General features: G+C 39.9%; 3 protein-coding genes across 7 annotated transcripts; all 3 read right to left on the reverse strand.

Moving 5' to 3' along the window:
- Positions 1–1,124: 1,124 nt before the first annotated feature.
- On the reverse strand, positions 1,125–12,078 carry il23r (interleukin 23 receptor). Of its 3 annotated transcripts, none has more exons than XM_051377255.1 (17): positions 11,920–12,078; positions 10,760–10,871; positions 10,298–10,424; positions 9,955–10,121; positions 8,987–9,110; positions 8,743–8,909; positions 8,322–8,458; positions 8,035–8,239; positions 7,848–7,930; positions 6,652–6,847; positions 6,331–6,534; positions 5,845–5,943; positions 5,527–5,682; positions 3,236–3,376; positions 2,918–3,005; positions 2,297–2,387; positions 1,125–1,950 (listed from the first exon to the last, which is right to left on the reverse strand). In XM_051377255.1, exons 2-17 carry the CDS (start codon positions 10,818–10,820, stop codon positions 1,294–1,296), a joined length of 2,703 nt encoding a protein of 900 aa, XP_051233215.1. In that variant the 5' UTR covers positions 10,821–10,871; positions 11,920–12,078; the 3' UTR covers positions 1,125–1,293. The 3 variants fall into 3 exon arrangements, with proteins under 3 accessions (XP_051233215.1, XP_051233214.1, XP_051233216.1); XM_051377254.1 differs by lacking the exon at positions 11,920–12,078 and adding an exon at positions 11,318–11,834; XM_051377256.1 differs by lacking the exon at positions 11,920–12,078 and adding an exon at positions 11,426–11,449.
- Positions 12,079–12,952: 874 nt separating this feature from the next.
- Positions 12,953–25,360, reverse strand: LOC127350544 (cytochrome P450 2J2-like). Of its 3 annotated transcripts, none has more exons than XM_051377264.1 (10): positions 25,217–25,360; positions 18,914–19,010; positions 18,617–18,779; positions 18,306–18,455; positions 17,545–17,705; positions 17,191–17,367; positions 16,957–17,095; positions 16,596–16,783; positions 13,932–14,073; positions 12,953–13,708 (listed from the first exon to the last, which is right to left on the reverse strand). In XM_051377264.1, exons 2-10 carry the CDS (start codon positions 18,932–18,934, stop codon positions 13,533–13,535), a joined length of 1,317 nt encoding a protein of 438 aa, XP_051233224.1. In that variant the 5' UTR covers positions 18,935–19,010; positions 25,217–25,360; the 3' UTR covers positions 12,953–13,532. The 3 variants fall into 3 exon arrangements, with proteins under 3 accessions (XP_051233224.1, XP_051233223.1, XP_051233222.1); XM_051377263.1 differs by having other exon boundaries at positions 18,914–19,015; XM_051377262.1 differs by lacking the exon at positions 25,217–25,360 and having other exon boundaries at positions 18,914–19,212.
- LOC127350543 (cytochrome P450 2J2-like) lies at positions 19,919–25,135 on the reverse strand. Its single transcript, XM_051377261.1, has 9 exons — positions 24,663–25,135; positions 23,920–24,082; positions 23,613–23,762; positions 23,019–23,179; positions 21,801–21,977; positions 21,566–21,704; positions 21,194–21,381; positions 20,504–20,645; positions 19,919–20,279 (listed from the first exon to the last, which is right to left on the reverse strand). Exons 1-9 carry the CDS (start codon positions 24,861–24,863, stop codon positions 20,104–20,106), a joined length of 1,497 nt encoding a protein of 498 aa, XP_051233221.1. The 5' UTR covers positions 24,864–25,135; the 3' UTR covers positions 19,919–20,103.
- Positions 25,361–26,770: the final 1,410 nt, after the last annotated feature.

The raw sequence follows: 26,770 nt of genomic DNA on the forward strand, positions 1-26,770 counted from the left end.
GATTCAGCTATGGTAGCAGCTTTGTGAGGCTGTACTGAGACATCATGGTGGTGTATTGAGCTAAATGCTAACACCAGGCCAGCATGCTAACATGCTCACTAATCATGACAGTTAATTATGTTAACAACTTAGTTTAACCTGTTAGCATGTTAACATTTTCTAATTAGTGTTCCATAAGTCATTAGTTTGGGTAATATAAATATATTAATATAGTATAATGTAATATAAACCAACGTGTTGGACAATCCTGAGAGAAACATAAGTGTGTACCAGTTTTCATGGCAATCCATCCAATAGTGGATGAGATATTTTATTTAAAACCACAAATGTATAAATGGGGAGATCATTAGATCATTAGGATACATCTCTGGGAACCATGAATGTCTGCACCACATTGTGTGCTAATCCATCCAGTACATGTTGAGATATTTCACTGGGTGTGGGAAAACTTTAAAATGCTGGTGGTGCTAAATGGAAAAATAGGGGATCATCAAAGCCAGCAGGGTTCGTCTTCTGAGTAAGATGAATACCTGAAAACAAAGTTTCATGGCAATCCATCAAATAGTTGTTGAGATAATTCAGTCAGGACCAAAGTGGTGGGTTGACCAGCTGATAGGAGGCCATTCTACTGCAGGTGGATTAATACAAATGACCTGACAACAACCTGACAACCCAAACTCTCTCTGTATGAATTACAGATCTTTAAAGGACCAGTGTGTAGGATTTAGCTTGCTTCAGCCTCCCTTTCCAAGTGCAAAGGAGAAACTACGGTGGACCCAAAACATGCAAAAAACATGATTGCCCCCTATCTAGAGCCCATGTTTGGTTTGTCCCTTCTGGCCTACTGTAGAAACATGGCGGTTCAACATAGCGGACTCCATGGAAGGCGACCTGCTGTGTCTGTAGATAAAAAGGGCTCATTCTAAGGTATCACAAAGATGCCGATATTCAGGTAATTATACATACATATTATATTCATACATATTGATTTCTGCCAATAGATCCTCCTAAATGTTACACACTGGACCTTCAAAGCATCAGTAGTGATTTATTTAACTTTATTAATCATGTCTTTATAAAACGTAGTGCCTACATAACTATAGTAAGGAATTGCTACACACGTATTAGAAGTGAAACTTCATTTATTAACTTGGTTTTTAACAGAGCTGAGTATAGTTCACATGAAGCAATGTTTTCTCTGATTACACAAAGTCACTGAGGTCGAGTGGTAAACTTGAATAATGCTTTTTTGAAAATCAGTTTAGTAATGCAGATTGATACCCATCGTCCCTGCTACCTCTGCGTGTCACAAAGTGTAGTGCTGCTGACAACAGCTACCTGAGGGAAGTAACCATCAGTCAGTGTTGTCTCAACTGTATCCTGAGTTGCGTCTTCTGTGTCAGGAGTCATTATTTCACCCTGTTGTAAATCCAGAGTGGGACAGTCCGCTTCCACATCGTTCTTAGTCCCCTTCCTCCCAAGAAAGAAGCCTCCATTCAAGACACTTGTTGTTTCAGGAGTTGTAGGCCACAAAGGGCTGCTAACAGATCTGAGAGTCAGCCCCAGAGGTGTATCAGAGAAATCCACCTCCACACTGGAAAGAAAGCCTCCAAGTAATCCTCCAAATACATTTGAACACTCGTCTTCCTCCTCATGTGTTGGTACGTCCCTCTCCTCTTCTTCTGTCTGCATCCAATCCTGTTCTTGTGCAGCCAGTGTGGCAATCTGGGGTTTGTAACTGACGTCTTCCAGTTGGCTGTCAGCAAGCATTGTCCCAGCATCTGACATCAGCAAATGTGTCTCCACTGTGGGTTGTCCTGATCCAACCTGGGATATTTCGACATGGACGTTGGGATACACGTTGTCCCTCTCCTCCTGGGAGATGAGACTGACGGGGGACAATGGAGGGTCACTGTAGTTGGACGATAACGGCGGTTCAGTTTCATCCTGCTGAAGAGCCAAACCATAGTTAGATTTGATTAGTGTGTAGTTAGTGATTCACTTACAGCAGAGTGAAAGCAGGAAGTAACAACTGACATCATTTCCTACTCTAGTGCTGACTGGTAAACCTCTAGAAACTACATTGGTTTTGGCATTTTTCAAAATTGTATTAAAATGGTAGCTGATTTCTCTCTTTTAAGAAATATCTTTGAAACATGCATGTACTGTTGGTGTAGGTGCAGGTGCTGCAGTTGCTAGTTGTTGCTGTTTTGGTTTTTGTGGTGACAGCAGTTCACACAACAAGAGGGAAGAATGTATGTAAACACAGTTAGCTTCAGTAGCATGCTTGTATTACCTCCAGTAGTCTGATGGCGATACTGTTTCCTGGTTTTGGTAGGTGTTCATCAAACCAGGCTGGTCCCCAGGAGATACATTTCTGTTTGATTCTGAAGTAGAAAAAGACAATTAGGTTTTAAAAGGCTGAGAAGTTTTTTCCCCCCAGTATTGATAATGATAGTTTATCATCAGATGCAGTTGTGATGCAAAATCTATAGAATTTAGAAGAATACAACAAAAACATTGTTTTTCTACTACCGTGTTTCACTATTAGAAGGCCATGTTGTATGAAGCCCACAATCAGTAGCTAAAACCACATATCAGACTGAGTTGCTTTGACCACATGTGGAATGTTTTTTGCTACAGGGGTTAGGTTTCTTTTAATGTGAATTGTGTGGTTTCTTGTTCATGTGCTCATATCTGTCGTGTGGTATTTCATTGAATGAGCCACAGTGGCATCCATCCTGGTTACTAGTAAAACAAAACCCATACGTACATTCAAAATCAGTTGCATGGAGATGGAGAAAGAGATGTGCATCTTCTACTTTCACTGTTGTTAGATTATGTCTGGTGTCTGTTATGGTGACTGTTATTTTCCAGGAACCAAAGATATCTAAGCACAAATCATGTTTAATAATACCTTCTCCTCACACAGCTCCAGCACATCAGGTTGGCTATGATTGCTAGAAAGACGGTAATGAAGAAAACAATCCCAAGCACCAGGCCAGCTGGAGGAGACAAGGAGGGGAAGACACAATAGTTTAGTAGAGTAGCTGTCAAGAGAGTTAAAATAACATATAATGTGTAACAACGTTCTCTCTCTTTAATCTTCCCACTTTAAGCTTCCTTGCCTTGAATTTTAAATGGAGGTGAATTACGGTTGCAGGCAAATGCTTTCATGGAAAATGCTGATGTCTGTGTTTGGAATGGAGGCATGGGATGGCAGCATGAGACTGACCTGCAGGGGTTGCAAGCTGAAAATAGATCCGGGTGCCCCGCGGCCCTTCTCCTGCTGAGGTGGATGCGGTCAGCTGCAGAGCCAGAGCTCCATCAGGACAGTCCAGCCACTTCTGTCTGGGCCCAAAGCCAGACACCTTCACTGGGGGGAAGCAGTCATGGTTTTCTTTGTTAAGGCAGCACAACTGGTTATTCTAGTTATTTAAGCTTTAAAATAAGCAATTATTAACTAACTGACTTAATTCAGTTGCTACAGTCAGGCAAAATTCAGTAATGTAGAATTTCTGCCCTATCAATCACTAATGTTGAGATGGGAAGTAAATTCTTAGCTTTGGAAACAACATAACATAACATCAAATACTGTTCCTAAGGTCAAGAATGAACTTTCAATCAAGTCCATCAAGTGCTCTGAAAAACAATATTATGCTAACTGGGCATTTCAGTTTGCCAAAGATTGTATGATATGATCTAAAGCTAGAGAACAGCTTCTAAATCGACCTTCTGATTGTTTTGGTAAAATGGTAAAAGACTAGAAAAGCGCTATCCTTTCTAGTCTTCCGACCACTCAAAGAGCTTTTACACTACATGCCACATTCAACCTTTCACTCAGTGTTGGCAAAGCCCATCAAATGGAAACTAACTCATTCATACACAATCACACACCGATACACGGGATTGGGAGCAATTTGGGGTTCAGTATCTTGCTCAAGGATATTTCGACATTTGGCAGGAGGAGCCAGGGATCAAACCAACAACCTTCTGATTAATGGACGACCCGCTCTTCCTCTGAGCCACAGCCAGACCTGAGTTTAACTTTCCACATGCTTCAGTTTGCAGGAGAGCCAAAGAGTACATCGATCAAGGTTCATTTGTATGTTTTTGCCAGTGGTGCAATTGCTACCTCTAGACTACAACCTGTTTCTGACAATCAGTTATGTTTTGGGATGTAACTGAATGAGAAAAACATATACATATTCAACACAGAAACTTCAGATGAAAAGACTTAAAGAAAGCATCCAGTGTACACACAAGTTGTCACCTAAGGAAGAAGAAAAAGTAAGCTCTCAGGTGCCTTTACACTGAAGCTTCAGAAATAGCATATGAAGCAGGCTAGTTAGTAACAACCTTATGGTTGCATGTGTCACATAGCCACATGGCTTCCTGTTTGTGGTCAAAGCTAGTTCTAGAAAACTCTATGATTCACTGAAGACACTGTGAAAATGATGACAACCAGTCTATAAAACATCAGTTTTCTCAGTGAACACCTGCAACCCTCAGTTATACGTTGAGAACTTTGTGAAATACATATTCAGACAGACAGGTTTGACACAACAAGAGGTTTATATAACAATATAACTCCAAGTCAGGGTTTCTGAGACAAAACTAACAAATGTTATTGGTGATGTCTTTTCTTAATCAGACATCTGTCCGCTGGCTATATTGTCATTGCTGACTATTTGGCTGTTTCAATAGGCTAAGATTTTAATATAAAAATATAAAACAAGCAACCATCAGTTTAACGTTCTCTCACCACATTACTGGAAGTGAACGGTAAAAAACCCTGCTGATGCACTGAAGGCTTGTGGGAGGGGAGTATCACTCGAATGCTGGTTGCACACTTTCCATTATGTAACAGTGTTTTGTGCTGAAACACCATATATGCATACTACTGCATATATAATTTCCCACACGTGTGCATACACATAAGCCTTAGCCTGAACAAGGTAAAGTACACACACACACACACACACATAAAACATGGTTACATGAGCACCGTAAAGAGTCCTCTTGATGTACAAGAACAGGAAGCGCGTTGTGTTTCCTCCAAACCTTCAGATCAAACCAAAGTGTAATTCTATTTGACAAAGAATATGTTTGAAAAAACATATTTTCTCACTTAACCCCAGTGGTATCCTGCCAGGCAAATAGGTTTCAAAATATCTGTCTCTGTCTGACAATGGATGGGATTTTGTTGACAATTTTTCAATGATGTGAGCGCCCATCATTGAAAAATTGTATTAAGAAATTTAGGGAGGAGCAGAAAAGGTTCTATATTATGAATTTAGAACAGCCTATCCATGTTTCAGGTAAAGAAAATGGTTTAAAATAAAAAAATAATAAATAAATAAAAAGTAGCCAGTTCTTGCAAATTTAAAACCTTGAACAATTGATCATAATTTCTGCTATAAAAAATAACTTTCAAAAAAATTATGATCAAAATAGCTCCTGATTAATTTTATATTGATGGACTAATGAATTGTTTCAGCTATATTCGCATATGTGAACGCTCACTGCTGAGTTCCTTGTTGCCTGAGTCCAACATCTGGAGGTAGATGGTGTAGTTTGTGATGAAGCCTCTCTGGTGATTTACAGGAAGTTCTTCCCACTGGATCAGGATTCGTCTGGCCTCATGGACCAGGACTGATAAGTTGGGACCAGACACTGGCTCTGAAACACATAAAATGAGACAGAGAGAGAATTATGCTGTATACCATGTATCGTCTGAATCCCTCATATAGGTATGCAACATCTACCACATTATGAACTCAATTGTTGAAAATTGCAAGAAGAAACTGTTTTTTTGGGACATGTGGAATCCATGAATCTTACTTTGTTCTTTGGAGTAGACCAGACCGGATGATGGAGCACTAACACCTCTGGTGGTCACAGCATACAGAGAGATATTGTACCTCACGCCTGCAGTCAGACCTGAAACAATACAGAAACACTCTCACCATGAGCTCCCTTGTATTTCACAAACATTAAACTTTCTGCTAATAAACTTTCTCTTCAGCTGCATTAAGATAATCATTTTAATTGGAAATCCTTAACAGTTATTGAAATAAAAAAAACTTGTGTAATTCTGTAACTGCCCATAAGAGGTCATTGTTTGACCCTCAGTTGAAGCCCTTGTGTCTTCACTTCCAAATGTTTAGTCGTTTTTCTTTTCTCTCTCTCTCTCTCTCTCTCTCTCTCTCTCTCTCTGTGTGTGTGTGTGTGTGTGTGTGTGTGTGTGTGTATGTGTGTGTGTGCACGCCGACAAGATCTTTGTGCCTGAATGGTATGTGTTAAATGGTAAATAAAATGGTTCTGTACCTGTGATGGATGTGTTGTTTTGATCTTTAGGTAGTTTTTGCCAGTGCAACTCTGCCACAGATACACTCGTCCTTTCTAACACATAGTGCAGCAGTTCTCCTCCAGGTGTTGACAAGTGTTTGCTTCCCGGCCACGACCAGGAGACCAACACAGCACTGCCATTAGCTGCAGGAGCCAACTCTCTCAAAACAGGTTCAAAATCGCCTAAACAGTTGGACACCAAGAAAGAATTACAATTTACTGGACTTTCTTCTTCTTTTCTTCTTTACAATTTAAACATGTTTTGCTACGCTTTGTCATCTGTGTGTAATTTTTGTGTACCTGAGTATTTGAGTGGCACAGCCGCTGGTGGAGATGCCCCATACAAGGTGACAGCACTGATGCTTAGTGCCTGGACCTCTGCTGGTACCTTAACCAAACAGTGGCTCAAAGCAGCACTACAGGTCACATGCTGTTTATTACCCAGAAAGGTCTGGTACTGTTGCACCTCGCCACTGTGATCCTCTGGAGATGGAGGCTGGGGAAGAAGTCCATGCATAATTTAAGGTTTACTTCTCAAAATTATTATATTTTGACAGTTTGGGAAATATGGTTATTTGCTGTCTTGCCAGGAGTTAGGTGAAAGGTTGAATTTACCCAGATGGTTAGCTTAGCTTAGCTTAGCAAAAAGACTGGGACCAGGGGACACAGCTAGCCTCACTCAGTTCAAGGTAACAAAATGCACCTACCAGTACCTCTAAAGCTCACTAATAAATATGGAATATCTCTTATTTTTCAGTGTAAGTGTAAAAATGAGGAGGTTTCTGTGACTATTTCTTGGCTGGGCGCAGTCCAAGAGAAAGTTAGTTTTACCATACAGACATTAAAGTGGTAAAAAAAATAAATCTCAGCACCAAACTGTTCCTGCAATCAATGAGTAGTAGGGCTGTCGCAAATGTCTGAGGTTTTTGAATGAGGCTTCAAATGTCTGTTATCATATTTTATGATGTCATCACCATAACAAAAAACCCTTGAACAAGATCCTCAGTTTGTATTCAGTAATCCATTGGATTAAGTGATCTCTTTTTTATTTATTAAATCAACTTTCTTTGGTGAATATAACTTATCAGTCAGTCAGTTTCGTCAACTGAAATACATCCACACAGCAGGTTAATCAAGTAAGGGCGTAAAACAATGATCAAATGCAGATCTCTTTTTTTGGTAACAACTTAATTTACTATAATGTTAGAGCCAAATTCGGTTGGGCAAACTGTTCTTTGACGTGCAGTGAAAATGTTTTTTGTGTAAGGTTAAACGCCAGCAAATATGGATTGAAACAAAACATTTTGTTACACAATGCTGTTGTTGACAGAATTTGAATATCAACGTTATGGATGAAGCTTTTCAGTACAGCCCTAACGAGGAGTGCAAGCTTTCCGTATGAATCTTATGAGAATAATACATTTTTTGCATTTGCTGTAGCTTTGTGTCACAAAATGGGAAGTATCAATATCTAATGAATAGCTTTGACACATTACCTTCCACAAAACCGTCACCATCTGCTCCCCATTGGTCCCCTGGCTGCCTAATATCCTCCACACATGCAACTGCTGAGATGGACCTAACAGTAAGCATAACCACAAGCTGTGAGTGACGACAAACTCTCTCATTATCTCAATCAGATTGCCTTCTCTGTTACATAATAAATAAAAACTGTGAGCTTGCCTTTCCCAGGGCTTTCCCCCCTCACAGATGGGCTCCATTTGCTGCAGAACAACCTTTTGCTGGTGGATGACCTGGGCATGAAGCTGGTATGTGTCAGTCCTGATGTTGACCTACATGTTCTCATCTGGAACTCATATTCAGTCAGAGGCTTCAGGCCGTCCACTTGTATCAGACCCTCACTGAGCTCTGTTCCCTCTCCCGATTTCTAAAAGACATCGAGAGATTAGGTCACTTGCACACCTGGTTAAACTGCAAATACCCACAAAGCTATCATAACATCACTTTACCCAGGAGCCGTGATGTGTGCGGAGCCTGACGTAGGGTCTGAGACCTTCTGAGTATTCGGTGGTTTTCCATTGCAATGTGGCTGCTGTGGAGTTACTCACAAACTTTATCTGCATAATATTAGGGGTCTCTGGTATCACTGCAATACAAAAAACCATGGAAGTAGAGCGCAGCAGCCAAATAACAAAATAACAACGGATGTTAAAACTTGAAAAAGTTCAATGAAACAGCGACACAGTTTGCTGATAGCAAACTTGTCATATTAGTCAACTAGAACAACCATCTAAACATGAATATTCACAGGATGACTCATTTCTCATGAAAATACTTCAATTCGGATTTTTTAAATATATATACATATAAAAAAAGTATGTTTATGTAGACGCACAGTCATTTATAAAGATAACAGATAAGGGAACTTACCTATATCTTTTACACAGAGGATGACTGGATCAGACTCTGAGACTCCAAAGTGGTTGTAAGCCGTGATATTTAACTGGTATTTAGTGTTTTCATCCATCATTGCTCGTGGTATGGTGATTTCTTTAGCATCTTGGATTGGATCTAGCAGTATCTGGGTTCCATTTTCTCTAATAATAGAACATGTGTTATAAATAAGAGAGAATACAAAGCAACAGCTTAATTTGACCTAAGAATAACACCATACCTGTAGATTGAAATGTTGTAGACAGTAGGGAGGTGTGTTTCCTTTCCTCTTTCCCAAGAGCAGTTTATAAAATCTGAGCTCCTTGACGTTTCACAGATAATATTTTTAGGTTTATCTGGAGGGACTTTAAGAGAGAGAGGAGAAAGAAAACAGTATTGAAAAATAATACATTTTTTGTATGCCTGCTAAGAAAAGAAAACACTATGTCTTTCCTATGTTTTGTGGCACATTACTGCTCACTGACAAAAAAATGTGCTATTGCTTTTTCCCAGCGAAAACAATGGTAGCTAAAATAAATTCTACTGCTTGTTCAAAAAAAGAAAAGACAGAAAGGTCTTTCAAACATTAAAGAGGTCACACCGCTTGGACCTTTTTGTTAGCTCTGTTTTATGCTTTTTCTGACTTTTTGAACATGTTCATGTATATATCCCCCCATGCCCATCCCAGTGCTAAAATATAGGTAATACCAAAGTTGCAACTACAGTTGTTTCAGTGATTCCACAGCAAAAGCCACAAATGCAGGGCCAGCTCTCTGTCTATCTCAGTGAACCTCAGACTGATGATACTGCTCTGTGACAACATCAAACTTGCAGAAATGGCCCGGCTACCATGCAGAAACTTCATAGCTAACACCTCAAAACCACCTACCATTTCGAATAACTGCTTAGTAGTCACCCAGAACACCCTAGCAGCTACCTAGTAACACCAGTAACAGCTTCGCTTACCAAGTAGCAACCCCTTAACAGCCTCCTAGGAACACCCTAGCAACTGCCCTAAACACCTTAGCAATCATTTTAGCAGCCACCTAAGACCATACTAATCAAATCTGTAGCAATGAGGTAAGTTTTAAAGTTGTATTATATTTATGTTTGGACAAAAATGATCTTCAGACAATATTGCCTTTGTCTTTTTAATTCATGCAATCCTAATTTTATGTTACTGTAGACATCAGAGCCAACTGTACATACGACCGCCTTGTAGGTCCAGTCCACTGACATCATCACCACTCTGGAACTTGCAGTACATTATAGATTGTGGTGTCCGGACATTGAACAAACTGAAAATCGTCATGGTGCAGTTTACTTTCTTCCCAGGAGCCATGGTCTCACCGTTCAGCTCCAGGTATATTTCGGACCTGGAAGACAGTAATATAACAGCATTTGAACAAAACAGTTCACAGAGTAACATTTTTAACCTATTTCCAAACTTTAGACATAAATATAGGCACAGAAGACCTGTGTCTTCATATATATATTCATGTTCATGTCATATTGTATCATATTATATTCATCATATTTTTACCATTCCTACCTCTCACATTCTTTGAGGTGGCAGTACACTGTCAGGTTTGAGCCTATGAGGAAGAGTGGAGCTGGTTCTACTGTCAGGTAGCCATGGTTATTGAAGCTTTGGCAGTCAGCAGGGAGCAGAGGGCAGCCTGTCCAGAAAAAACGACGACAGGTTTACATAGAAGTCTAGATACATAGAAAACTATCCCCTCTCCTCCAATTGTTATTGTCAATATCCATTGCTGGCTTTGTAATAACACGTGCCAAGAAAGGTTTGAGACAAAAATGTTTGTCTTTCCATGAATATTTGAATTTTATACGCAAAAATAGTTTAGAGCTTGGCAACACAAACCAAACTGTGATACAGTACATAGATAGATAGATAGATAGATAGATAGATAGATAGATAGATAGATAGATAGATAGATAGATAGATAGATAGATAGATAGATAGATAGATAAATAGATAGATAATAATACTTACGCTTTATGGAAAAACTTAGAAATATTATAATGAGTCTCCAAATGGTTGAGTGGAGATTCATCTCAGCTCATCTTTTTTAATCTCTTAGAACCCACTCAGCATGACTTGGTAGCTGTGGACAAAAGTTATTCTTATTATAAATCAGCAAACATTTCTTTCTAAAGATTCACTTAATGGGAATTTCCGTACATAAAGTTATCTTCAGTATGTACCTCAGCCAACTGTGTCAGGAGATTTGCTGGCTAACATGATGATGGAACATAATTTTGTTGAACTTTCGTAGCTGATAACATTTACAGAAGCAAGTAGCTCCAGTCATAGTTGCTGTGACACATGCGCCATGGCAGATAAGAGAAAAGACATTTCTGTCACTGCGTTACAATTGAAATGAACTGAGATTAGATTCATTGCGTCAAATCTGATCATTTGATCTTGAAAGAAAATACTTGTTTTCAATCCAGTAGTTATTACGTTTTTGTTTTTTAACATTTTCTTCTTTATCAAAGACAACCAAAAACCACCAAGTTACGTTAGTAGATATGTTTAGATAAAGCTCACCATAATTTCATGCCGCCTGCGTGCCTTTCTAATCCCTTTAAGGTTTTCTTATCGAGACACAATCCAACAAGTTTTTAGCCATAGTTACATCTTCCTCAGATGACTTACTTTGAGAGATGTATCTGACTGAAGTGATCTCTGTTGCGCGAATGAAACAACTTAAAGAGGCCACTGACCTACTTTAGTGGTATTTGCAGAAACTTTGAACATTAGCTTCAGTACTTTGGTGCCCTATTTAAGTTGCCTGTTTTTCATCACCACAAAGGTTCAGTTGAGTTTAGATGTCACCTGCTCTCATTAAACATGCTGCTCTTAGCAGATAGGCTCATGAACATGTAACATACTGCGACATCAATTTTTACTTAGACAAACTTGCTGACCATAACTTCACAACAACCTCATTTTTTTGTTTCCATTGGTCTTGACATTTATGAGGGTTTTTTTTTTTTTTTTTTACAGTAACTAAATGTGCTGATCCAGTCAACAACCAAGCAAGCACAGGTGATTCATCAAAAGCATTCAAGTATAATTCACTGTTCACTGAACTGACTATATAAACATGTTTTGCCTGTTAAGTAGTTAGGTTGGTAAAACAAACTTACACGTATGTATGAGGCCACTTCACATAAAAAAATCAACCCATTTCTTTTCTCATTTAGCTGGTTGCTTATGTTTATAGTCCCTCAGAGTGCCAGAGTGTCGACTTTGTTGGAGGAAAGCAGAGACTTTCTGACGATACCCTAGTTAGAGCGATTTCCTTTCACTGGTTATTTTCCATCTCTAACTTCAAAAGCTTTACTGGGAAAACCCAGAATTTAGAGTGGGTGTATGTTCATATAAAGATAAAAGAGACCTCAGGCTTGAGGTTTGCAAATTTTTAGAATTGACATGTCTTCATACAAAATGTGAAAAGTTCAATTTAAGTTAAACTGCAACTGTTTTACGTGTAATGTAACAGAATTCGGCCACTTTATTAGGTAGGTTGCACATGGGTGGGACCACATTTTGCCTTTAGAACAACCTTAATTTTTTGTGACATTAATTCATCCAGAAAATGTTGTTGTTGTTGTTTTGTTTTTTTATTCATGTTTTGCACAATGGAGCCATTTTGTCTTTTCTTCAGTTGCTAGCTTTCAAAATTATATATAAGATCATAAAAATGTAAACTATAAACCAACACCTGTATTTAAACATTTTCTTCTTTAAAAGATCAAAGTCTAGTCAAGTCACATTATAATTAATAAGTATTTTATGGAAAATATAATAAAGGGCTTTGGAAAGAAAAGCTCTGCACACTTTCAGCAAGATGAACAATTCAACTAGTCTCAATCCTAACTGAAACGGAGCAGTGTCCGACCAGGGTAAAGGTGGCACCCCCCATGATGTCTTGGAAACCATCAAGCAGCTCCGATCTGACCAGAGTTTGTTTTTGTTTGTTTTTCCTTAGGGAGGGGAAGAGTGGTTTTATATCAATGTGAATATTTCATGTCTTGTTAAAATGTATCATTGTAAATTGTAAATAAATACATGTCTATACATTTTCTATTGTTTTAAGAATTTAATAGTATATTCAAGATAACATTATTAATATAAAATGGTTTATTGAAAAAGCCCTATTGATTGAGAAGAAACTTCCTCACACTTTATAACCAGACTATACTATATACTTTACAACTCAAAATATAGGAAAAGAACAATACAGCAGATATTCTTCCCGTATTATAATACAGTCCCTCCAGAAAAACGCGATAATGCGAAAGCATAATTCAATGCATAATCAGTCAAAGTATTTATGCGGGGGCCACATTTTTTTCAAATGCGCCGCAATTTCGCCGCATAAATTGCAGATTTCCGCGCAAAATATGCAGGGCTTGCATGATTTCATAATCCCCGCATTTTCGTTGCAAAAAAGTCACATATATCTTATTGCGTTTACTTCACACAAGAGCAACCATTTTCCCCTGTTGCCATGGGAACGTTATGAAGTGACGTTATGAAGTGACGTAATTACGCGACGTGAACGCCATCGAAAAGCTGCAAACCCGCAATTTCATCACATAAAATTGCATAAATTGCCGCATATTTTTTAACAAAACGTGCCGCTTAATCAAGGATTTTGGCCCGCAACGATCACAAAAAAACGTTTTTCTGGAGGGACTGATTATAAGATAAATGTAGTGTAACACAGTGATTCACTGTGGTTCAGTTTGGTGGTTTATCGTAGTACAGCACAGAGGCGGTAAGGTTGGGGGCAGCGAGTAGCTCCTAACTTGAACTCCAGACTGGGCTGCTCTCCAGCCGCTGCTGAGAAAGAAAACCTCTGAAGGAGGGAGGTAAAGAAGAGGAATAACTCTGTCCTGGCCAGCTGCTCCCCGAGACACACACGTTTACCTGAGGATACACAATACAACAGGTGAGTTAAGGGATCCACTTAAACCTTATCATACTCCTGCAGGTCCGAGTCTGAAATATATTAAAGAATACAGTAGGACAGGGACCCTGGCCCCTCCCAGCAAACAACTGCTGGCAAGCAATGATATGTATCTTTTGTCATTTTCTTCTGTGAAGCCTTTGGTTTAAACAACTTACATAATAACTGTAACCACTGACTAACCTGCTGAAAAAGGAAAGAAGGCCTCCCTCTTCCTAAATGTGCCGTCCTGGTCCAGAAAATGTTGAGGGTTGAAGGAGTGTGGAGTTTCCCACATCGACTCATCATGTAGAACCGAGTCCAATGTGGGCAGGATCATGGTGCCCTGAGGAAACACCGTTAATGATACCAGTCAATCAAACATAGAAATTAGGATTATTCACCAGCTCTGTTCTAACTAAATCTAACTGACATCACTATTAACATAACAACAACAACAACAACAAACAACAGTTCTCTTTCAAACCTCACTCTGTATCTCAATATGGGAAGCGGCTCCTGGCATGATCAATCGTGGAAGCTCCAATAACACCACATCTGTCATGAGATAGACCAATCATCTTCAGATTCACGGGCCTGCCCGTCCCCCTTTATTAATGCCCCTTGTGCTACCAAATGGCATTCTCGCTTTCTTCCCCGTGAATTTGAGCTCCTCAGCATCATGGCTACTGGATATTCATTTAACTGCTCTCCGATTCAGCCGTCAATGTAGTCACCGAGGGTGGATATCTGGGGTGAGGATATTTTGAGTTTATTTCTTTTGTCAAGAGGATTGCTGTGTGTTGGGGTGGGCTTCCATCCTGAGCTTGTTTTGGATCAAGCTAGCATGTTGAGGTGATAAGGTCCATTTTTACTGCTAGCTAAAGCCCTTAACGCTGTGGATTAGCTATGGCAACCACCATATTCTCTAAGGGGACCGCTGGTGGCGGCAAGGTTAAGGACGTTGAGTTCTGCCCTTGCTGGACGGCTGCATGTGGGTTTACCGTCTTGGGGAGAGATCCCCATTCCCTCTGCATTGTCTGTATGTGGGTGAAGCATGCTCAGGCATCGCTTGTGGACTCCGAGTCCTGTGAGCAATGCTGCACCATGCCGTCGTCCTCGGTGATGAGAATGATGAAGATGACGAAGATGCCATTCTCCCCCCCGTCTCAGACTTTGCGGCCCAACAGCTCTGTTGGTGCGAGCGGCGGCCGGGTTCGCTATTGACTGGCCTGAGTTGCAAGAAGAAGAGGGTTTGTATAATGGCAAAATCCTACCTTCTCGTCAGGTCTCCACCAGCAAGCTTATGCTGGAGGAAGGATGAATTGCTCCGGTACTGATCAGAGTGAATGAGCAGCGGCTGTCTGTCTTTTATTCTGATAGCTCTGTACTGGCCTAGCAGATGGTGGATGGCAGAGCTGGTGCGGCTCCTTCACAGCCAGCCGTTACGCAGAGACTTGGTCTCACAGGCGCACAGGCAGATTTTTCACCCACAACCCAAACATCTGACTCTGGGCTTGGCACGTGAAAGGGTGAATTTAAATGAGGTGGGTTTCACTTTGAGGGTGACTGAGACTATTCAAAGTGCAAGGGCGCTGTCTACGCGGTCATTGTATGACGGAAAGTGGGGCGTGTTCGAGAGATGGTGTGAGGCTAGAGCCATCATTTTATTTCAGAGTTCTGTTTCGGGGGTGTTATGCTTCCTGCAGGATTTACTTGACAATGGTAAAGCATTCTCCACCATTAAAGTTTATTTGGCTGCAATCTCAGCCTGCCATGTGGGATTTGGGAATGCACCGATTGGACAGCATAAGGAGGAGGTTTATGAAGGGAGCTCGTCGCTTGAGGCCAGCTTGTAAACCTTTAGATCCTTAATGGGACTTGCCAACTGTTTTAGAGGCACTCTGGGGGCTTCCTTTCGAGCCATTAGAGTCAGCTGACTTGAAGCTGCTCTCTCTCAAAACTATCCTGTTGCTGGCACTATAGTCATCTAAATGGATAAGTGAATTACATGCATTGTTTCTTGTTTGCAATTTTCCCTTGACTATGGGAAAGTGATGTTGTGCCCTAACCCGACTTTTGTGCCCAAGGTTATTGAGTCTGCTTACAGCTACCCGATGCTGGAAGTGCTTGCCTTTCACCCACCACCTTTTGCAGGGGAGAGTGAGAGGCGGCTTAGTTCACTTTGCCCTGTCAGAGCCTTACGCATCTATGTGGACAGGACTAAGGGATTTAGGAAGAGTAACCAGCTTTTTGTATCTTGGGCCCCTCCTCACAGAGGAAAGGCTGACTTGTCAGCACCTGTCACACTGGGGTTGTGGAGGCTATAGTCCTGGCTTATGAGAGTCATGGGCTTCAGCCCCCTGAGAGACTGCAAACTCATTTCACCAGAGGAATGGTCACCTAATGGGCCTTATTCAGGGGCATTTCGGTGACTGACATTTGTGCTGCTGCTAGTTGGGCATCTCCACACACCTTTATTCGGTTTTACCTACTAGATGTAAGAGTGCCTTCACTAGCGCACTCAGTCCTGAGTGTGGGTTCATGTTAACTGTGTGCTAGCCCATGGGGAGGGCTTGTGGTGGTGTTACGGGCTTCGGAGCATGCAATTCTTGAGTGGGCCACATCTCCCATAGTGAGATACCAAGCTAAAGTTTAGTTACAAGGATAACCCTGGCTTGAATTATTGGCGGATAATTCATCTGTCCTGATAATTATGGTGCTTCTCTAATATAACAAAAACAAACAGTCTACAAGGTAAATTTCAAAGTTAATTCTCTATCTTGGAAAGAGCAGTTGATCCTAATAATAAAATACAAACAAAAAACACTGCGTTCAAAAGATGTGTTGCCAGAAAGTCCACACTACCTTTGGGATTGTGTACTTGTCGAGAGTGATGTCCTTGCTTGCCATGTGGGCCAAATTTAGGGGGATGATGTTGGCCATTCTCTGGATTTCATGGACGACTGCATTAGTATAGGGCATGTTCTCTCTGTCAGTCATAGAGGGCTGTCTGGATGAACCAATGACAGTATCTATCTCAGCCTGGACTCTCTCTGCAAAGTGAAAACAGGAAACAATGTGAGTCTGGATGAATGAGGGGAAAATTATGTGTGACGCACTTACTCTCCCATGACAGGCCTGACCTGTGAGAGACCCCTGAAACAATAAAGTCACTTTGAAATAAAGTATATGGTGGGACAGATAGTACTCATAAGCACAAACACACCTTGTATGTGAGGGTAGTAGATCATATAGAGAAGTCCCCAGTGTAAAGTTGTGGTAGTGGTTTCAGTTCCAGCACCAAACAGGTCCAGAGTGCATATACACAAATTCTTTAAATCAAAACCAGAATCTTTGTCCTCCTTCTATCAAAAACACAAAAGACAGTTTTTGCTATCAGTTGACATATTTCATTGGAAAATGCAAAGACAGCAAACACAATACAAACAGAAACACTCACCTCTCCCATCTCTGTGAGGAAGCAGTCGATGTAGTCTCTTGGTGAGGAGGGGTCAAGACCTTCTCTGTGTTCTTTGATCTTGATTTCTACAAAGTCAATTATCTTTTGTGTCAATATGAATATCCTCTGGTGAGGTCCAGGCAGCCACTTCATCAGCCAGGGGAATATGTTGTAAGCCTACAGAGTATGAAGACATTTATCAGATGATCTGAGAATTAAACAAAAGTTGAACAGGCAAGGCCATGACAAAACAAATTCATTTTTGCTGGATTTGTCAAAAAACATCTGGTTGGATAAATCCTGATGTTAAATAAGATCACTGCGTGCAACATCTTGTTTATAAAGGAAGCTCACCTGTGCCCAGAAACTTCCCTCCAAGTACACTAACTCACTAAAGTCCCGAAGAATTTGCTGGAACTGCTCATCAGTGTACTCAAAACGATGCCCAAACACCAAGCAGCAGACGATGTTCGACACAGCATTGTTGATAAGTGACTGGGTATTAAAAGGTTTGCCTATAAAATAAAATAAAATACACATGAGACACAAAGAAACTTTATGAAATATAAAAATCACAAAGTTAAAACATAAAATGTGTGATGAGCCGCAGGCACAAGTACTGTGATATGCTGATTAAGTGTGACTATGATTAAGGATGACAGACATGGTGTTATAAAATATATCTATACAGAGTGTTGCAAAGTTGGAGAAAAGTAAAGAGCAAAGGGAAATCCAAGGTTCATGTAATGAACAGGTAATAAAGATAAATGTGTTGAGGTAAAAAAGCATACTGCTTTATAGCTTTTTTTATTGCTAAATCACTCAAATATTTACACACTATTTTTACTTGCATATTGCAAAGTGTAAACACTTTCATTTATATATAGTCTTAGTCTTAGTCTATAGTCTTTTATAGTCTTATATTTTCTGTCATATTTTATTTTGCGATATCTGGTTGTACAATCACTTTTGTACTCTTTTTGCACTACATTCCCCTATGCTGCTCTGTCAATTTTGAATTTCTCCTAAGGGGATCAATAAAGGTACATCTTATCTTAAACTTAGCTTGATGAGCTGATTATGTTGAATGTCGAAAAATAAGATCAGTTTTGTGCCTTGCTGAAGGGCGAAAGCCTCAGTGAGATATTGGCACTCCTGCTGGATGGATGGCTCCAGAGTCTTCTTGCCAACACCAAAGTTTCGGAGTGTATGAAGAGCAAATCTCCTCTGCTGCTTCCAAAGATTGCCATTGGATCCCACCAGACCTTTGGAAACACAAAAGAGCATTAGACCAGAAGTAATTGGAAATGGATATAAAAACTCACAACTAGCTAAACACTAATATGGTGTTAACCCTAACCCTAATATGGAGTATGAATTTACTACCCTAACTGAATTATTTGGCTTTTTAAACAAAATACACTACCTTTATTCTCAACTAATGCTTCAAAAAGAGGTATGACGGGGCGATCTGTGAAGTCCTCTCCTTTCTCGACCAGGGCCTCTCTCACAAGCTTGTATCCATTAATGACCACAATCCTTCCACCAAAGAGACGAAGGCTGAAAATCTTCCCATATTTCTCTGCAAACTGAACACAGGAAGCAGACTGATGTTTTGGTTCAACACTGAGCTGATGTACTCAGATCTCAACAAAAAACAAACAAACATGTACCTGTGGGTCACAGCTCAAATATATTGTATTTATTTAATTATTTCAAATACCTCTGTGAACTGTAGGTGCATTCTGCTGGGATCGATGCGATGAAGGTCTCCAATCAAAGGAAGAGACCACGGTCCAGGAGGAAAGTTCTTCGGTGCTCTGTGCTTCATAAAATCAGTCAACAACAGAAACACACACAGAAATATCAAAATGCTGCTTCCGTCCATCCACTCCAAGCCCAGTACATTGTATAGTGTCTCCATTTGTTGGTTTATTTATTTCACACTGTTAGCAGCGCAATCACGACCGCACGGAGCTCAGAATATAAAAGAGGATCAGAGTCTGTTAAACACTGTCAATGGTAAACAGGCTGTGTCTTGACTTCCTTGTCAAACCATCAAAATAAAAGCACGCTAATGTTTGTGTGTGTGTGTCCTTTCGAGGTGTATGAAGTTCTCATATCTTTCATGTATGTAAAAGTATCAATGTCACAGTGTAGAAATACTCTGTTACAAGAATTAAAAAATGTGACTAATACAATATGCAATATACCTACATGGATAATATGTACAATGACCCATTTCACAATCATTTACGGTATATTAAATCATTGGATTATAACTATAGATTGTAGATAACAGTTGGATACAACCAATAAATCAGCAGAACTGTTACATAACATTTCCTTGTTTGGGCCTTTCTTTTCTGCTGAGTCATCCAGATAATGTGAAAGGCACCACCATACTGTCTGTAGGAGCAAACTGATTTTACAGAGAGCTTTTTGAAACACCGTTATCATGAATGTTTCAAGCACTTCTTGAGTTTATGGACCAAAACAGTACAGAGACAAAAGCTTTTTTTCTAATTTTAGTTTTATTCTCACCTACTGAACCTCTGACTGAAACCACAGTGTGAACCTGAACACACCGCGATCTGAATGAGAAGCACAAACTACATCTCTGTATCACTTATTTACACACACATCAAGTTTCAGCTAATCTGAGAAATCCAATTTGCAGTGCAAAGGAAAGTAGGAATATTGTTCCAAATAATTTCTTTAAAAAATGGAATTTTTCAAGGATTTTATTGCATATTGAATTGAGTAGATTACATTAATAAGAAAAGAATAAATTAAGAAAAAAACCTCCAAATTATAAGAATATAAGAAAAGTACAATACAGCAGACATTCTTCCTGTATTATTAGATAAATGTAGTGTAACACAGTGATTCACTGTGGTTCAGTTTGGTGGTTTATCGTAGTACAGCACAGAGGCGGTAAGGTTGGGGGCAGCGAGTAGCTCCTAACTTGAACTCCAGACTGGGCTGCTCTCCAGCCGCTGCTGAGAAAGAAAACCTCTGAAGGAGGGAGGTAAAGAAGAGGAATAACTCTGTCCTGGCCAGCTGCTCCCCGAGACACACACGTTTACCTGAGGATACACAATACAACAGGTGAGTTAAGGGATCCACTTAAACCTTATCATACTCCTGCAGGTCCGAGTCTGAAATATATTAAAGAATACAGTAGGACAGAGACCCTGGCCCCCTCCCAGCAAACAACTGCTGGCAAGCAATGATATGTATCTTTTGTCATTTTCTTCTGTGAAGCCTTTGGTTTAAACAACTTACATAATAACTGTAACCACTGACTAACCTGCTGAAAAAGGAAAGAAGGCCTCCCTCTTCCTAAATGTGCCGTCCTGGTCCAGAAAATGTTGAGGGTTGAAGGAGTGTGGAGTTTCCCACATCGACTCATCATGTAGAACCGAGTCTAGTGTGGGCAGGATCATGGTGCCCTGAGGAAATGCAGAAAACAGTCAATCAAACAGATTCACTTTTTTACTTCTGATTTTGTTTTAATTAACAAAAGCAAAACTGGTAAGATAATACTCTTGTACAGTTAGCCACATCAGTATTTAGTGGTGTCACATTGTGTCCATTCGGCTCTCCAAGTCCTTGGGCAAGACACAGGACCTAAAATTGCTCCGTCGAGTCTTTGTGTGTGGGTGGGCTTAGTATCATCGTGAGCTTTGGATATTAAGTGATGAGCAGTGAGCAGGTAGGAACTTTGCATGCAGCCTCTGCCATCAGTGTGTGAATGGGTGAATGTGCCAAAAGTCGTGAAGTGCTTTGAGTAGATCAGAAAAGCAATGTAAAAATACACAGCTCAGACTAGTCCCCCGCAGCAGCCAGGACTCAGCTTTGGCACATGGGGGCACCAGCTCTACCAGGTGAGCTACCAAGGCCAAACTGATATGAGCTGATAAGTCATATTGGGAGCACTATTCTGAATCAGCTCCCTGAATGAAAATCCAACTTAGAAAACAAAACATGTGCAGCATACCTTTGGGATTGTGTACTTATCAAGCGTGGTGTCCTTGCTTGTCATGTGAGCCACATTTAGGGGAATGATGTTGGCCATTCTCTGGATTTCATGGATGACTGCATTAGTATAGGGCATGTTTTCTCTGTCAGTCGTAGAGGGCTGTCTGGATGAACCAATGACAGTATCTATCTCAGCCTGGACTCCCTCTGCACAGTAAAAACAGGAAACAATGTGAGTCTGTGAACTGCGTGGATGACTGAGGGGGAAATGATGTGTGACACACTTACTCTCCCAATACAGACCTGACCTGTGAGAGACCCCTGAAACAATAAAGTCACTTTGAAATAAAGTATAGGGTGGGACAGATAGTACTCATAAGCACAAACACACCTTGTATGTGAGGGTAGTAGATCATATAGAGAAGTCCCCAGTGTAAAGTTGTGGTAGTGGTTTCAGTTCCAGCACCAAACAGGTCCAGAGTGCACAAACACAAATTCTTCAAATCAAAACCAGAATCTTTGTCCTCCTTCTATCAAAAACACAAAAGACAGTTTTTGCTATCAGTTGACATATTTCATTGGAAATTCGCAAAGACAACAAACACAATACAAACAGAAACACTCACCTCTCCCATCTCTGTGAGGAAGCAGTCGATGTAGTCTCTTGGTGAGGAGGGGTCAAGACTTTCTCTGTGTTCTTTGATCTTGATTTCTACAAAGTCAATTATCTTTTGTACCAGAGCGAATATCCTGTGGTGAGGTCCAGGCAGCCACTTAACCAGCCAGGGGAATGAGTTATAAGCCTACAGAGGTAAGTACCAGATCATCTGAGACTCAGAAAATAGTTGACAACTTGAATACAGACACAGGTCAGTGTTTCCCCTTGAATTTTTTCAGGCCTGGTGGTACGCACAAAAAGGCGAGCAGGATGACATATTGACAATCTCCTTTAAGCCTTTTCCTGAGATCTGTTTGCCCAACCAAAACTTAAGATTCGTCTGTGTTTAAATTCTTAAATTTAGTGATCATCAAGGCAAAGTTCACAAGCTTTCAAGAAGTATATTAAGTCATTAAAAAGAGCTCCACCTTTAAGATCTACAACATTAAAGTGATGAACACAGTAATGCATCAATAATTATAATCGCTTGTGTGTTAATAAGCTCCAGCTCTACAGTAATTTCAAGGGACCCTGATTGCAGTGGCACTTTCCCAGGCAACCAGACAGAGGTTGACTCATCTTTCAAAACAGCACTGCACAGATCCATAAATGCAAAAGGATTCTGAAAGATTAGATATTTGTTGTTATTTTTGGCATTTAAAAGAAATAGATATTTCTGGCGGGTGTTCTGTACTATAATAGGGGAAACACTGCAGGTCGAGGTTACAGATTTCATTTTTTGCCTTCATTGGGTTTTTTATAAAACAGACTAAATTACAATAAATAAATATTGTTATATAAAATTACATGTACTGTGATAGAGGATGGTATCCATATTGCCCAACCCTAAACAGAGCAAAACACGTCACAGTGGGAAAATCACAGCTGTAAATAATCAAAATAATGATGGCTGAATTCCATTAAGCTGATTCAAGGTCAGGGTGCTGGTATTGTTTTTGACAGGTCAAAATGTCACAATACAACAGTTAGTGATCATATCTGTCTGGTTAAAGGTTTTTTCTCAACACTAGGTGGTAAAAGAGAGGACTCTTTGATATGTGACAGAAGTCCACTTTAATGAAGTCCAAACTGTCTCCACCTCTACCTGATACACATGAATGTAGTCAAAATCCTAATGTTAAATAAGATTACTGCGTGCAGCATCTTGTTTATAAAGGAAGCTCACCTGTGCCAACAAACTTCCCTGTAAGAGCACTAACTCATTGAAATGCTGAAGAATACGCTGGAACTTCTCATCAGTGTACTCAAAACGATGCCCAAACACCAGGCAGCAGACGACATTGGACACAGCATTGTTGATCAGTGACAGGTCATCAAAAGGTTTGCCTATAAAACAAAATTAATACACATGAAATTAAAACATAAAATGTGTGATGATCCGCAGGCAGAAGTACTGTGATATGCTGATTAAGTGTGACTATGATTAAGGATGACAGACATGTTGTTATAAAAGATATATGTACAGAGTTCCTGCCACTGCCAAAATGAAGCAAACAGCAGCTGTCCCCAATGAAGCAGGGAAACAGAGTGACATGCACGTGGTCTAAGGTGCATGGTCCAAAGCTCCATGATGCTGGTGCATGCTTCTGTGTTGCGAAGTTGGAGCAAAATGCAGGGTAAAGGGAAATCACAGGTTCGTGTAATGAACAGGTAATAAAGATAAATGTGTTGAGGTAATAAAGCATATGGCTATATAGCTTGATGAGATAAAGCATGAGCTGATTATGTTGCTTGTAGAAAAATAAGATCAGTTTTGTGCCTTGCTGAAGGGCGAAAGCCTCAGTGAGATATTGGCACTCCTGCTGGATGGATGGCTCCAGAGTCTTCTTGCCAACACCAAAGTTTCGGAGTGTATGAAGAGCAAATCTCCTCTGCTGCTTCCATAGATTGCCATTTGACATAACCAGACCTTTTGGAAACACAAATCAGCATTAGACCAGAAGTAACTAGAAATATAAGTAGTAAGATATAAAAAACTCACAACTAGCTAAACACTAATATGGTGTCAGTCTGATACAACTACCTTAACTGAATTATTTGGCTTTTTAAACAAAATACAACACTACCTTTATTCTTAGCGAATGCTTCAAAAAGCGGTATGACGGGGCGATCTGTGAAGTCCTCTCCTTTCTCGACCAGGGCCTCTCTCACAAGCTTGTATCCATTAATGACCACAATCCTTCCACCAAAGAGACGAAGGCTGAAAATCTTCCCATATTTCTCTGCAAACTGAACACAGGAAGCAGATTGATGTTTTGGTTCAACACTGAGCTGATGTACTCAGATCTCAACAAAAAACAAACAAACATGTACCTGTGGGTCACAGCTTAATTATCTGGATTTTACTGCTTTCTTTGACATTGACTTCTGTAACCTCTTTGATTATTAAATGTCCCATAACAATTGGCCCTCTAATACCTCTGACCAGAGACAGAGTACACTCAGCAGCCTTTTGGACTGTAGATAAATAAATACAGCATTAATCCTTAGGCTATCACTAAATGTTGAGGCCAATGCATGAGGGACTACATACTGTATGCAGTTAACTCTAACTTCTAACTATTTTTCGTTTTTCTTTTCATAATGTCATATGTCTCAATGAACTGGTTCAGAGTCTGGTTAGTGACTTATTGTTCCTTTAGGAAGATATTAAAGATAACTGATGCATGAGGGAACATTTCTTGGCACCACAATGAGCAAACAGGGACTGAGATATAATCAACGTTGTTGCATAGCAGCTCTTAAATGTTGCTTTCTCTTTGTATGATTCGTCTTTATCCAGATGTATTTATTTAATTATTTCAAATACCTCTGTGAACTGTAGGTGCATTCTGCTGGGATCGATGCGATGAAGGTCTCCAATCAAAGGAAGAGACCACGGTCCAGGAGGAAAGTTCTTCGGTGCTCTGTGCTTCATAAAATCAGTCAACAACAGAAACACACACAGAAATATCAAAATGCTGCTGCCGTCCATCCACTCCAAGCCCAGTACATTGTATAGTGTCTCCATTTGTTGGTTTATTTATTTCACACTGTTAGCAGCGCAATCACGACCACACGGAGCTCAGAATATAAAAGAGGATCAGAGTCTGTTAAACACTGTCAATGGTAAACAGGCTGTGTGACTCTGGACATGTCTGCCTGTGCGCGTGCGCGCGTGTACTTCAAAGGTGTATGAAGTCCTCAGATCTTTAATTGATGTAAGTAGCAGCTACAGTGTAGAAATACTGTTACAAGGAAACGTCCTGTTGAATTAAAGAAGACATATTATGCCCTTTTTTTCATAAATAGGTTTAGATGTTTTAAGGTTGCGGAAAACACATTATTTTTCTCATACTGCCCATAGCTGAAGCACCTGTTTACCTGTTTACAGCCTCTGTCCTCTGCCCCCCCTCCCCTCAGAGAAGCCCAGTCCGCTCTGATTGGTCAGCGCCGTGACGCAGCCGCAGCTCCGGCCCTCACTTCTGCCTCAGCGTTGCCGGTGTTTTGGCAGGTAGCTCCTCACTGCTACTGAGTTTAGCTTCATTTTTACCGTCAATATTAATTCAATAACTGCTTCTAAACCAAAAACTTCACAACCTGACAAGTTAGAGCGGGAGTCTGACCTGAAATCACAGAGAAATGAACAACATCAACAATCAGGATTACAGCTTTCTGTGACGTTTTCCTCAGGTAAATACTGCTAACGCTATTAAGCTCTCTCTATCACATAATGTTAGGTCAGTATTTATACCTTAACTGTCAAAACCAACACTGTGTTTTATGCTTGTCTTTACAGGTACAGCAGTGACCTACAGTCTACACAGCCCAGTGAAGTTAAACATATTTGTTGTGAGGAGCTAAAGAGGTAACGTTAACGTGTAACTGTAATTACCCGGATGTGGGGATGTTCCCATATGAAACAGACCACGTGAAACTAGTTAGTCAAGCAATTGTTTTTAGTGAAGAAACACTCAGTAAATGTACCAAAGTAATCAGAGTAATAATATAATGATTACTGTAACCTCCCATCTGTTATATTCTTTAGTTTACTGAGACCATGGAAAGTTACCATAATGAGGCAGAAACCTGCCTGGAATACTTTATCCTGTACAACACGTCAACATAACTGAAGGAATTACTCATCTAATAAAGTAAAGTTGCTTATGTAGTTAAAAAAACTGCTCAGTAACCAACTGTAAACTGTACTGTATCCATATTTCATAGTAAGTGATATTTTAACTTGAAACATTTTTGTCAGTTATTACCAAAGTTTAACTTCAGATATTTGTAAAAGCTGAAGATTGTTTTAACCCCTTTCAAAATACTGTATATATTCTGAATATTGTATAATTTATAACGTATATCATTATATAATTTCTGTCAACATCATAATAAACTTTGACTGTGAGACAGAAATGTGTTGTGTTGCTTACGGTCATTTACTACAGGATTAACCCTTAATCAACCCTTCTACATGCAGGAAATCAAACATTTATTTCCTAAAACCTGTGAAATAAATATTTATAAAACCACAGTTAATACTGAATTTAAAAATGACCAATACTCTCCTTAAATATAAAACACTTCTCACATTCATGTTTCATTCATATTCCAGTTACAAAGAAATATAAATTGTGTGTATGGTGCAAGGAACAAAGCTATAACTTTCATGTAAATTCGTCAGATCATGTCCTCTATCGAGGTATATGGTTTCTAGTATATTGAAGTGTGAGCTGGTAATGGAGCTCTGCAGTCAGTGTTCATCTTGATGCTTCATCCTTTGGATACCCAGACTGTCCTGATGCTGCAGCTGTCTCTGTCCTCTGATGGGTCCAGGAACACCTGAGCTTCATCAGGTCACTCAGATCTCCTGTAAGACATGGCAGATTCAGTGTTACTTGTAAGACAGCATATAATATACAGTATAATATAATA

This window comes from Dicentrarchus labrax, unplaced genomic scaffold, assembly GCF_905237075.1.
Source record: "Dicentrarchus labrax unplaced genomic scaffold, dlabrax2021, whole genome shotgun sequence".
NCBI classification, from domain to species: Eukaryota; Metazoa; Chordata; class Actinopteri; family Moronidae; genus Dicentrarchus; species Dicentrarchus labrax.